Below are 13,837 nucleotides of genomic sequence, written 5' to 3'. Positions count from 1 at the left end.
AAAGAAAAACAGTACTCAATTTTCAAATGGAAAGACAACATTGCATAAAATTTAATAAATACCCAGGGTATCAAGTTCACCATTATTCTGGCTTAGATTCCTTTTCCCAACTAATACCTTTACTATGAAATTGTTATAATAAAGCAGAGATAAGGTTGAAATGAGTTCAGTTATCTGGCTACTGAAATAAGACAATCTTTAATATTTTATAACATACTTTAACCTATAGCATAAAAAAGCCTGTCATTTTCAAGATATCCAGGGCTATGCAGAGACATCCTGTCTTGATAAAAAGAAGTTTTGTTTTTCTTAAAAGAAGAAAGAAAGCTGTCATTTTGGCAAAAAATATACATCCGGGCAACTGCCCCAACTGTTTTCTTTTGCAATGCTTTAAGAAAGAATTAGTGGTATGAAAAAGAAAAGATTATTGTTATTTCTTGACATAACCTTATTATTGTAGTCCTCTAAGAATTTGACCATAAATGTCTTTAAGTCTTAATATATGTCACATAAGTTAAATACTATATTTACAAATTATAAAACTTTTAAAGCAAAATACTATACAAAATACTGTCTTTATATAATTAGGGGGCTTTATCTTGTTACTTCCATTTTTTTCTTATCTTTTTAGGGATCTCACTTCCCTGTATATCACAGCTGAGTTTTTGATGGTAAACACTGGTCTATAACAAAAGGATAAATCCAAAGATTAAAAGTGAGATAAACTCTGCAGAGCTTTTTCACTCCCTAAACAAATCCCCCTAGTTAAAGGCACCTAAAAATCCAACTCATGCTTCATTCCTTACATACTGATTCTTTTTTTTTTTTTGCTTAATATCTTTAAAAATACTTTGACTTTTTTTTTGCAGTCTATGGAAGCATAAACAAGCACCTGCCCCTTAGTTAATTTTCGGTCTCCGCTCTCCTATGCACAAACACTTAGTATAATCAATTCTATTAACATACTGAGGGAGAATGCAAATCATGTGTGCTGTTCCTTTGCTCCTATAAGAGATGTCTTTAAAACATGATCGCTGTGCACACGCCATGACTGATTTCTGCATCTATGTCCTTGGTCTTTGCTTTTATCCTGAGCCTGCCTGGACTAGGTCTCCAGATAGGGACTTTTTTTTTCCCTTTTCCCCCCTTTCCTTTCCTTTCCTTTCCTTTCCTTTCCTTTCCTTTCCTTTCCTCTTTTTTCCTTCCTTCCTTCCTTCCTTCCCTCCCTCCCTCCCTCCCTCCCTCCTTCCCTCCCTCCCTCCCTCCCTCCTTTCCTTCGTTTCTATTTCTTAGGGGACAGATTGATGTTCCCCATATGTCAATATCTTTTCACAAAACCATCCAAAGGTGACTGCCAACCTTTTCTCTTTTAGAACTCGAAGCAATCCTCGTCTTGCGATCAGAAAGAAGAAATCACAGCTTGACCCAGGGATCTGCAATGGCATTGCAGGCAGTGAGGTCTTTCTCCGTGCACAGTAGGGGGCGCCCTCCAGGTTTCAACTCTTGGTTGCTAGTCTTGATGGAGAGATTACTTACAAGTGTGGACATCAGTCATGCTTTCACACCTCCGGCAGCGGACGTAGCAGCACCAGATAAACTTACATTCACACCTCTCCACGTGCCTGACCACGTGGGTGTTGTAGCCCCGGCCACAGCAGAGGAGGTTGCAGCCATCGGCACCTCCCGACGTACGGTTGCACTCTCTGCCCTGTGTCCCAGGAATTCCCAGTTTCTTGTTCTCCACACAGTAGTTGGGAGACTTATGAACGTACAGCAGGTCGTCTTTATGGATGGGTGTCTGTGTCTGACCTTTTTCTCTCCTGCGCATTTTCCTCTTGGCTTTGTCTGAAATCTGGATGCTGTTTTCATATTTATCCTTTAAAAAATGCCCAATCTTTTCAAAAGAGGACATAGTTTTCCAGCAGGTTTTCACAGCGCAGGAGCCGGAAACTCCATGACAGCGGCAGTCCACAGACATTAACTTGGCGACAGCCTGAAACCAACAATGATTGTGTGCAAATGTCATTTGTGCAGGTTTTCATTCAACAGCAGAAACAGTTAACCTAGCCACTCAAGTTGTTCTTGCTCATTTCCTCTATAAAAATGACGCTTTGAACACAAACCATCTTTAAGGTTGTTTAGAGTTCAAATATTTTGTCATTTATTTCTGTCTAAATGTTTTGAGTCTACAAAGAAAACCCTCCCATGCCACATTAAAAACAGTAGGGGTGGGAGGGGCGGCGAGGTGCCCACTGAGTGCTGTCAAGCCTGATGACTTGAGTTGGAACCCTGGGAAACCACAGGGTAGAAGGAGAGAACCAATTCCTGCAAGTCGTCTTCTGGCTTCCATATGTGCACCGTGGCGTGTGTGTAGCTCCCTATACTAAATAAATAGTTACATAAAAACTATAAAATAAATGATTACCAGAACAGCCACGTTTACTACTTACCAAAGACAATCCGAAACTTCACAGGGAAAGTCCTCTCATTCCTAATAAGTACCTCACTCTTTTGGGGATGAGGAAGGATGCTGGTGCTTGCCTGCATCTCCCTAATACCACTCCAAGCCTTGCTATTCAAAGTCTGTTTCATGGGCCACCGGCTCCAGCATCCCTTGTAAGAAATGAAGACAACCCTGGTCTTAAGTCCGATGTACAGAATGAAAAGCTACACTGTAAGCCAGAGCTCCAGGTGATTAGCATGCAGAGCACTCACAGGGGAGGTCGTAGCCATCAATTTTCACAGCAAATACAGAAACATCAGTACAACTCTCCCAGGAAACCAATTCTCAAGCCCGTGGAATCTGACAGGCTGGGGTGAGCTGCTTACATGATACGGCGGCACCTGTTGGTTGATTCTATAGAACCTTCCTAGGGTTTGTCACTATATTGTCAATTACATCGGGGGGGGGGGTGTGGAGAGGGTAAAGGCGGAGTGAGAACATGCTATACTCTGGTCACAGACCACACGAGAAACCCTGCCTCAAGTCAGATTGCCTCAGGGAGAGGAGCTGCAGGCAGTGAGGCGGCTGCCGACAAGTTCCGCTTTTCTGAAAAGTTTAATTGAAAACATAGCTCCTGTCCTTGACGAATAAACAGCAGTATATTAGCACAAAGAATAAAAAGAGAAATAATTCCTGTAATCGCCACTCTCGGTAGGTTGAGGTGGGAAGGCTCTGAACGTGAGGCTGCCTTGGGTAACTTAGTGCGTCCAGGCCAGCCTAGGCTGCAGAGTGGGACCTTGTCTGAAGAAAAGGAAAAGACGACCATGTTTACGTAATTTTAGATTCATGTCTAAGTGCTTCAGTTTTTCCAACCCGGAGCACTACTTGATCTTACACACGCTTGTGCTAGCCCATTGTTTGCGGTGTAGTATGGTCTAGACACTCCTGCCTTTGAGAAAGTTAGAGTAAAAGTTAAGGTGAATTTTTCAATGAGCCTAAAATAACAATCTAGAGAGTTCTAAAGGGGAGCTCTAACCTCTAGTGTATGAACATTGCTTCCTGCAGTCCCCAGACGATGGCAGGACAGATTAATAAATTATCAGGACTAGTTGTAGAGTTGACATTCTGTCGACAGGCTGGGCTAATGAAAAATGAATTCGCCCACTCAACAACTTGAAAATTATGTGCATAGTCTCACAATAGAAATTTAAATTCCATTTACAGTTCTTATCAAAACTACAATATAACCAAGGCTTTATTACTATTGATATGTCTACAGAAGGGCATTTCCTAACATTCCCTGAACAGTAACCACACAGAATATTTCAAACAAGTAATATTGTATTGCAGCCTTACATGAGCACATATGATATTGATTTGTACAATACATTGAGTAGCATTGAAAACAATCAATAGAATGGTATTGAATCCTGTCCTTTCTAGAATATAGGACACAATCATTTTTACTCATAAAACTTCAAAACTGATATATGTATCTATTTCTTAAACACAGGGAAAAAAACCCTATGGGAACATAGGAACAACTTATCACACAAAGTACAGCACAAAGATAATCTGATTTGTGGTATTTGTTATGCACAAAATCCTAGTTTCTTTAAGAACTCTATATGCAGATAAATATTTAAAATTAATGCAATCTGGCCACCTTTGTTCATATTTTAAGTGCCAAAGGATACGAAGGAAAAAAAGAGCTCAATCAGTGTAGGTAATAAAATAAATAGTCCGAGAAGCCCCAGACCCGAGAGTAAGTATATGTTTAAACCAGATCAGCGTTCCTGATAGTCATCACCCAGTGATTTAAAGCTGCCTTTCCTCCTGATCGTGACTGAAAGCCCAACTTCCTTTTTTTTTTTTTAACCCATTCAGACATGTGCACTCCTGGTTTGCTAAGCATGACTAACAGAGTAGATTCTGCACTTCAAATGACGGTGCACTTGCGCAAGCCATTCTAATGTACCCTCCATGGCTAACCCGAGTAGGAAGAGTAACAAAAACCACCCTCACAAAGGCAGATCATACTGCTGGAGGGTCAGTGGTCCCAGAGGATCTTGAGCTAGCAGGGCTCTCCTCCAGCTTCATCATAACTCTCTGCCAAACAGCACGAGTCCACCAAATTGCTGTACAAAAAAAAAAAAATTGTAAAAAGAGGCTTGCAAATACAACTTTGTCACCTACTAAGCTTATATTAGGATTTTGAAGGATTTTCCTACTCTAAAAAAAAACGGCTCTTTTTAAATACTGGAGTTGATAATTTTGCACTATATTATGCTTTTCAACTTTTAGTTCTAAAACTTTTGTGCAAAACTGGCCAGAACATACGTAGCAGAAGATAGCATTCTTTTCATAGAAGTCACATATTATTTTTCTACCTCAAAATTTACATATTTAAGTTCACTCTGAGTAGAAGAAGCCCAAGAGTCTCGCATACAGTTTGAATGATGATGTCCCCGTAACACGCCAAGGATTGAGCTTGGGATTAAAGCAGAGCAAAATAATCATTACTCGGAGAATTTTATGAAATACGGAGTTTCAGGGTAGGCACATATACACAAGGGTTTAACTTTGCCGACAGTGTTTTTTGGAGCACATTTTCATAAATCTTGTACTTGATCTGGTTTTTTAGCAAGAAATTCTTTTTACTTAATGTGTAGTTAATGAACAGGTACTTAGTTGTGATTCCAGTTTTATCGAAAAATAAACAATGTGGTTAAGACACTTGTCTTACATAAATTAGTGACATATAATATAAGGTCTTTATAACTCAGCAAGATTATGTTAGAAAAACAGAAAAAAAACGAAAGTGGAAAATACAAGTATATTTAAAAATCTTCCAGCAACTCCCCGAAATGTGTGTTCTCTATCTTTCCTGCCGGGGTTCTTAATTGTTGTGAAATGGCCAGTGTGAGCCACAGTGGTGGTTCTGATGTTTTCTGCTAACTGGAAAAGAGAATAGCAACCGAATGAATTGTGTGTGGTTATGGGGAAATTCCTCTCTCTCCTCTAGTTGAGTTGTTAAGGTTTATAACGACATTAACAGAGGAATGTTTTGTTAACTATTGCAAACAGATGTGCGCATTTTGACGGAACAGTGTAAAACTATAGGAGAGTGATTAGGATGGTGGCATTTAATCCACAGGGCTCCTCATGGAAGTTTTGGGTTAATCAGTTCTACTGAAGGGAAATGGGAAAGATGTATCATTACTGGAACTCGGTGCAAAGGCAGATGCCGCATAAGAAATGATTTATGGGCTAATTTTTTCACAATTTTCAGTCAAAGGTAACGCTGAGGGCAGAGATCTTTTTCTACATATTGCTTTATCCAAACTTTACGAGGAATGGCCAGAAACTGTGTGGAACATTCTGTAGTCAACACTTCATTGTGTCTGCCACCGGAGGATCTGCTTAACTTAAGAACTCTGCGAGTTAAGATCGGATGGGGGTGTGTGTAGGATTTCTGTTCCTCCGCCCCACTTTATCCCTTTATATCCCAAAATACATCTGAACCTGCTGAAAATGAAAACACAGTTGTGTTGTTCGACTACTTCTAAATATTCTTGAAACAGGTCAATGAAAATTTGGGGTCTGCCCTTCCCACTTTGTTGAGTTACTCATAATAAAACAAATTATGGGGTAGGAAAACTTAAAAGTTTATGAGGTAGACATGGTAAGAATGGAAATATTTTAAGCACACCAAAAGAAATACCCATAAATATTCCAAGTCACAGTATTCCCAGAAGTTCTGCCCCTGGAAGACATCACATCACTCTCGCAGCCAATCACCGCCCAGCAACATTATTCTTGGAGTCATAAGTTTAGGAATGGTGTCAGAAACCAAGTGGGAATCAGAGTATTTAAGGTCAGCGGTTAGAAAATCATCTATCCTGTTCACAGTGCTACTAAGCGCCAGTACCCACATTTCTCTGAACGCTTTCCTACATTCTGAGTTTGGGATTTGGAGACTAGAAAAACCAACTCAATTGAATGCAGACCTTAAACTTTATTCAGACAAATATGCCTGACAGATCAAAATCATAATAGCTAATATTAAAAATTGAGTCAGTTTCTCGTCCATGTTAGGGAAACCTCCTTTTGTTTATTTAGACTTTTTTTTTTAAGGTAGCAGTGGAAAGAAAAATACGAAAATATTTTGAATTAGAATGCCTCCCAAAAAAAGATAAACAAAAAATGCCCAAGAATTACCCTGAAAATAGTCAGGTAAATGTTTTGTAATATTTTAGGATTCCATCTAGAACAATGTGAGGCAAAAGATTCAGTAAGGGAAACTGAAAATTTCACAAAACCTGCATCTTTATATGGACTAAACTGTTCTTTGCTAATACAGAAAAATAGCAAAAAAAAAAAACTATGTAAAATGGAGTAATTGATTTTTTCCCAATTCATAGTGTAATGTATTAAAATTGATGCAGATCAAAAACCCAAAAATCAAAATGTAAATAACTGTTTAAGACCCATATTATCAATGATAGGAGTGAACATAGCTGTCTAATTTGAAAGTAAGATGAAATAAAACAGAATGTTAATAATAAAATTAATTTTCTTTAATACAAATATTTTAGGTTTTCATAAGCTCAGGTACAACTATATTTATTTAAGAGTTAATCATAAGATGAACTTCTGAGTTTCGTTTTTTGGTTAAATTTTAAAATCACTACCAAGCCATTTAAAGAATGAGGAGTAATGAATATTTATGCAATTGTTTTCTCAACTCTTAATTGGCTGTAGTGATTTGGTGTCCACTGATGTTTTTTCTTGAGCTTAGTGCTAGAGTTTTAAAAGAATATATTAATTGCATTACCTCCTTTCATAGTAAAATGCTAGAAATAATAAATATTTATTTAAATTCAATTGACAGCTCATTCTTACTTTCACAACGAAAAACAAATCCAAGGGGAAAAAAGGTATATGCCTAACTGTTGAAGTGCAGACCAAGAGTGATATTAGTAAAATCAAATAACTTTTCTGAACCTCCAAAATAAAAATATGGAAAACTTGCAAAACCTGTCTGTTGATTTTCCTGTTTTCTATTTTGCTTTATCGAATTGCATATTCAAATTAAATGGAACTGTAAATCCAAACTTGTGGAGTTATGGTGATATTTTACTGAGTCTTCTGGCTTTTTGTATTTTAAGCCAGGGCAGTTAAAGAAAGAAAACTGGCTGGGACTTCCAAGCATTGTGAATGAGCCCCGTTCTTCATTTGCCAAAAATGTAAAACGCAAATGCAACATATACTTTAACTGTTCCTAGGAGATGCTGCAAATGGACCGAATTGACTTCAGGAGGAGGTGGCAGATTGTGGGAACAACATTGCAACCTTGACAGGTTATTGGAAATTCAAAATAGTACCTTTCTTGAAAAGTTTATTATAGCAGAAAGTATGTATTTATAAAAATGTTACCGTCTTTTAGGAAAGTTAGGGTGAATTGCCAAAGAACTCAACAGTGCTTTAGATCCAAACTTTATGGTATCAATTGTCTATAATGTAAATATAGAAAAGGTAAGTAGGGTACACACATAGTTTTTTAAGCAAACAATTTTTAAAAGCAGAATTCATAAAGCAGTTTACTAGGTGTTAGGTATTCCCCTCCTCTCAACCTGTCTTTAAGATAGCTTTATTTTATAAAGTCTTCATCTTTAATATAGCCATGGCTTTCTAGTCATATTCTTTTATAGTCTTAATTGAACTTACATTAATTTATAAAGTTAACAATTTTTCATAAAAACTTTTGCTTTATAAAAAAACTAAATAGTGATTGCAAATTCCCTAAGAAAGCTTACCAAAATAGTCAATACACACTCGTGAAAGGATATATTGCCAGTGTTTGGTTTTAAAATTCTTGGCATGGATTCACCTGAAGCATTAGCCCCAATTTCTATTTACCCAATGATGCTGGAGTCTTAGTCAATTTTCTAATACATACCTGCCTTCCTGCTTCGTTGTTGTGTAGATTCATGGCTAGGAGCACTTTGCTTTCTTGTCCTGTGGTGTTCCTGATGGGGAAATCTAGAAACTTTCTGCTGAACCACATGCCGTATTGGACGTCATCAGAGCATCCCCCCCAATGCCAGCCTTCACTTGGAGAGCCACCATTTTGCAAAGTGCTATCACAGGAACATTCCGTCATGTTTCCAGCACTGCATGACCTGGTTACCGAGTGCACCAGGCCTGCAGCCATAACGGCATAAATGAACGCGGTCTCCTTGGTGCCTAGGGAGGAAACATTGACAAATTGCAGAGCCGTCATTTTTCTGGCGAAATTCAGTCCTACAGCCTCTTACTCGTCGACTTACGGGGCAATCGATTTTTCAAGTGTTCGCAACGGATGTTGTCATGAGTGGACACTGGAAAGCAGATCTACTATTTTGGACTTTAAAAAAAAGCATTATTATTTTTCAGGATTCCACATCATGGGATGTCACGTGCCACGTTGTCACCCACTCTCCTCATATATCAAAATTCAGGCTCGTCTTTAAAATTTGCCGCCCTCACTAGCACCTACCCTAGTGTTTCGGGTGGACGGAGGTAACTCGTTAGTACATGTTGAAGGTAAATCCCCTGCACGGAGCATGGAAATGGCAACGGAAAAGGGAGCAGACGCCTTATCTTTTGTCTCTGTTGCTGTCTCAAAACACAAACGAAAGTTTCGGCGATCTGTTTCTTTGAATAGATATTATGCGTCAGAATGCAGGCTACAATGAACAAAAGTAAGACAACTGCTGGATGATTTGCTTTCTTTCACATTAAAGATGAGATTTTCAAAGGGGGAGAACATACTGAACATCGTTGATATCCAGTAGCTAACATGTTCTGCAGTAAAGCAGGCCTTCTAGTCATAAAACCAATGGAAAGAAGGTATTTGAAAACTCGGAAAAAGTCGAATTGTTGTGGAAAAGTATCCTGTTTTGAAGCAGTTACATTTTGCACTCAGTAGAGTTGGAGTTAAAATTCTTTGAAATCAAAGTTTCTTTAACACATTCATAAAACAGACTAGAAAGGACTCAGCGGGCGATTTTTTTTTCTTTCCAGATGTTTAGGTTGGAATAGAAACAGTTTCACTCACGCCCGTTGTCCAATAAACCTTTTCAGCAGCAAATGCTTCTGCATCTCAGCACTATTTAGGACACATCATTTTCCTCTTTCTTACATTTCTTTCTTTCTCTCCAGGCTTTTACCCTTCATTTCCAACCCCCAGGTAAGAGATCCATCCTCAGCCCTTGATAGCCAAAACTCAGAGCTGGGAAGGTGCGGCTCTGGGGAGGCGCATGCAGAAAGCATGAGGAAGAGTCAAAGACGCAGTACAAACGGAAACGAACTTTAAAAAACACGGCGAAGGCATCTTTGAATGCTTTGGGCCTAAAACTCTCTGACCCTGCTAATATCCTTGGAAGGATCTTGGGTGCGAGTACGGTTATCCTAGCTAAGTCACCATTCACGTGGAAGAACTTTTTTTTTTCACTGAACTTTGCCAGTACCGCGGAAAATGCACCCAGTTAGGGAGAGATGGAAGGAACAGAAAATCAGGGAAAGCAAAAGAAGTCGCGCCCAGGTGACATTTCCTTTAAAAATCACCATTGTACACTAAACCTAGTGTTTCCAGGACTCAATAAAACGTGCAGCTGTCTCTCAATTAGCCACTTGTCTACAGCTCCGAGAGCCACAGAGCTGCCTAAATCAAAGCAGATGCGCCTGCAGCATTCCCGGCTGCAGACCTCATGTTTGTCCAGCTGGTCACCCACGGAGCGGGGCGCCACGGGGTCCGAGGGGTCGATGGGGTGGGGACCCATAGTTTTTCTGCAACTTCGGCAGGGGCCACGGGAAGGACGGAGAACTGCCACCCCTCTAAATGTCCCTCTGTAGATATGGGGTGTCCCTCTCTGGGGCTGCACCTGCACGCTGGGGTCTGGCCCCTGTGCCCCAGTTTCCCTATTTGAAGATCTCGCGAGCACCGGACGGTGCAGTTACTATTTACTCTATCGAAGACGCTAGCAGAAAATTTGTCGCTTTCTATGTCCCGCCAACCCCAGGGGTCCCGGTGACTCACCGCTACTCAGCTCATAGCCAAAGAGGGGGCTGGTGGCAAGCGGGGCGGAGGTGGCGGTGGCAGTGGCGACCATACAGTTCCACCGCTCGTGTCGGAACTGGCTCCTGCACTCCTGAATGCCCAGCCGGGCGCCCTCTCGGATGCTAGGCAGCAGGTATGGTTTCCTCTTGCACAGCTCCTTCTGGCGGCTGTTCAGAGGCAAGCCAGCGCAGCCCAGCTTCTCCGGTACCCCAAAGGAGGCAATGCCCAGCCACCTGTAAGACAAGGCGCCCCTGCCGTAAGTCGCCCCCGCCCCCGCTCTCCTCTCCTACCCCAGATTCATTAGGTCAGCGATTCTAGGGTCCCCGCTCCTCCTCCCCTGGCCTCAGTTGGAAAGTTTCCTGGCATGGGTCATCCCTTTGGCCACCTACCCTTAACGCCTCCGCAGCGCCCATACTCACATCCAGTTGCCCTGGGTTCCACAGGGGAACAGGGAGAGCACAGCTGCCCACAGCGCGCACAAGCTGGGCAGGGCCAGGAGCGCCGCTCTGTCCATGGTCCACGCATGGAGTCCCCCAGCCCCGGCCACTCCTTTTCTGTTCCCTTTCTCCAGAGGCCCGCAGGGCTTGAGGTCAGTTCCTTAGCTCCCAGTTGTTCCTTGCTCTCTTTCCCCTGGAAGGTAACATTAAAAAGGGCAGCAAGGACAGAGACTAACAGCAGGCTCCCAGGCCCCAGCAGGATGTGGTGGAGAAAGTAGCCTAAGGTCCTCTCGCGCAGAGGTGGACGTGTGCTGGAGATGCCGGAGCGTCCCTCACATTCCAAGGTGAGAAACTTCTGCTGATGTTTCTGTGTCTCCATCGCCCCAGGCTTCTCCTCGCATCTCCTCCCCACCCCTCCCCGACCCCGCCTGGCGCCTGATTGGCCCAACAGCAGACCCGTATCTCACCGTCTGTAAACCTCAGTCTCTCATTGGCTAACAGTGGGCTCTGCGGGGGGCGCTCTTGGACTGAGCCTCGGTGACTGTCTGACTAGACCTGCGAGTGTCACGACCTTTCGTCCTGTCACGTTGTCCTTAGAGGAGGTCACTGTGAGACTGACTCAACCTGAAGAGCAAAAAAGTGATGGGCATTTCTGTCTTAGCATCCTTGGGTGAAAGTGTAGCTCCTTTATCCAATCCTGTCTGCATTTACCCTCTGAGTAAAAAGGATGAAGGCGCGCGAAAGGGGGTGGGGTGGGGCACCTAGTTCTTTTTTTCCTGTACGTCTCCCTGGAGAGTTATCTTTTTAAAGTTGGAGTTGGTACCTCCCCTCCCCGCAAAAAAAGTGAGTTTTCAACGCCCAGCTTGAGGTCCCTTTTGGCTGAGAGGAGAGGTGAGAAGCTGTCTGGGCTATGGCTCGTCATTTAGAAGTGCATTTACTTTAAGCATAGCATAAAATCTACCTACCGTGTTTTAATTGGGTTCTGTGAAGGCTTTTCCCACTTTTCCTATTTCTGTAACTTTTGAGAGCATGGTCTATCCTAAGGGGGGAAAACATGCGGACGAATGAGTGAGAGCAGACAAGAAAATTCCCAAATGGATGAGGGTTGTCCCTACCCTTCTCTTCTGACCACAGGAAGACCTTATACAGGGCTACTGCCACCGGCTGAAAACAGTAGCAACCATGACAAAATCCAGAAATACTGCATGCCGTACCAACTGCATGCTCAGCCCTATGGAAAGTTGTAGAACTAGGACGACTTTCCACAAGTGTAAAAACGAGCCAGGCAAGCAAATCTAAGGCCAAATAAATTCTGATTATCAGTAATGGAGATTATAGGTAAATGGTATTGGCAGCTAGCTTATGCTTTGGCCAAATGTGCTTAAAAAGTAGGAAGTGTTCTGGCAGCCAGTAGTTTTGGAAGGTTAGTTAGCCAGCGTTTTGTCTCCAAGATCTCTTTGAAGCCCGGACTCTGTCTTGCTGCAGTATCAAAGAGGCCTGCCGAGTCTGCTTCCACACACACCTGCTCCCAGGAGGACGTCTGGAATGTTAAGAAACTCTCCTGGTGGTATCACCTTGGCGGGGGCCCCAACTCAGCCCCATCCCGCAAAGCTTTGGAGGACATTTGCCAGTTATAATCCTAGGCATCACAGACGGTCAATCAAAGATCAGTCAAACTCCCGCCATTCCTTATCCGGCAACTATTTATTGCATGTACACTACGTACCAGGTCCTAAAACCACATTGTAATTTTTAGAAAGTCAAGTTGATGATAGGGTATGGTTACTGATCCAGAAATATTTTGGCTAATGGTTAGTGGCCTCTTTGAAAATCGGAGCCTTGATCCAAGCTCACTTTATCCTGTGAGCCTCTCCAAGAAGGGACCATGGTACATCGGCTGCTGCGGCACTGTCCAGAGCATCAGATCTTCTTTCGAAGCACAACTTATTGAGTGGATTAGTGTGATGAGGAACATCCCGAACAGATGCCTAAGTGGCCTAAAGGCTGGAAATAGAGACACGTCTTCCTTGTGATGGAAATGAGATTTGGGAGGAGGGCGTGGGGAGCATCCATCCCCTTAAGCTGATTTCTTTCTAGGGCCAACTGTGGTCAAGGTTTTAAAATGGCTGTTTAATTTTTCTTTTCATTCAGACATTCATTTACAGACTGTTGTGGGGTCAAATGGGAGACTAGCCGTGAGTCAGTCACGTGGTTGTAGAGCTCCTAAGTCACGTGACAAAACAGACACGTAAAACGACAATTCCAGTCTGAAGCGGTAAAGGTGGGAAGTACAGTATGCCATGAAAACACATGGAAGAGAATGCAGAGGTGTGGGTCAGAGGACTGCCGAAGGCTGCCTCCGTTTTTCCTCAAGGGATCCAGCACCATGCAGGAATCCTGTTGAAGCTTTGGGGTGAATACCAGAGTAAGCCATTCTGGGCGCCAGCTAGCGTCAGCCCACTAGCTCAAACATTTTCAGGTCCTAGACACAATTCTACAGTGCCTAGGGCCCGGGGAGGGGTGTGATTTGGTGTATACTTTCATAACAAAGTAGACATTCCCACTAGTTCAGCTGAAGGAGTCGGCATGACGCTCAGGCCTTGTGAATTTCCACAGGCTGAGAGCGTGTGTGCCTGTGTGCCCTCAGATTCTTTCGTTCTCTGTCTCTTCCTTCTTCTTTTCACTCCCGACCCCCAACTTGCGCCTGCACAGGTAGAGTGGGCTGTCAGGGGAAGACATTGTACGGGGATCAGTTCTCACACTCCACCACGTGGGCCATGGGAATCAAACTCAGGCCATCGGGTTTGGATTGGAGGCAACCGCCTTCACTCGTGAGCCCCCTCACAGGCTCTG

At 42.6% G+C, this 13,837-nt stretch overlaps 1 protein-coding gene across 1 annotated transcript; it reads right to left on the bottom strand.

The window, feature by feature from the left end:
- Positions 1–1,322: 1,322 nt before the first annotated feature.
- On the bottom strand, positions 1,323–11,348 carry Wnt16 (Wnt family member 16). Its single transcript, XM_041675670.1, has 4 exons — positions 10,967–11,348; positions 10,527–10,780; positions 8,406–8,692; positions 1,323–1,993 (listed from the first exon to the last, which is right to left on the bottom strand). Exons 1-4 carry the CDS (start codon positions 11,059–11,061, stop codon positions 1,529–1,531), a joined length of 1,101 nt encoding a protein of 366 aa, XP_041531604.1. The 5' UTR covers positions 11,062–11,348; the 3' UTR covers positions 1,323–1,528.
- Positions 11,349–13,837: the final 2,489 nt, after the last annotated feature.

The sequence above is a fragment of the Microtus oregoni genome, unplaced genomic scaffold (genome assembly GCF_018167655.1).
Source record: "Microtus oregoni isolate MIOR12 unplaced genomic scaffold, Mior012 000026F_ref0000081, whole genome shotgun sequence".
NCBI classification, from domain to species: Eukaryota; Metazoa; Chordata; class Mammalia; order Rodentia; family Cricetidae; genus Microtus; species Microtus oregoni.
Note: the sequence above shows the minus strand (reverse complement) of the source record. Positions and strands in the feature narration are given on the sequence as shown.

What these genes read in the sequence shown, in the direction of transcription:
- Wnt16 (XM_041675670.1), bottom strand. Translation starts at nt 11,061, where the DNA reads ATGGACAGAGCGGCGCTCCTGGCCCTGCCCAGCTTGTGCGCGCTGTGG. An exon ending in GGAACCCAGGGCAACTGGAT is followed by an intron (nt 10,781 to 10,966) that starts GTGAGTATGGGC and finishes CTTGTCTTACAG; the next exon opens with GTGGCTGGGCATTGCCTCCT. An exon ending in TGGCTATGAGCTGAGTAGCG is followed by an intron (nt 8,693 to 10,526) that starts GTGAGTCACCGG and finishes TTTCCTCCCTAG; the next exon opens with GCACCAAGGAGACCGCGTTC.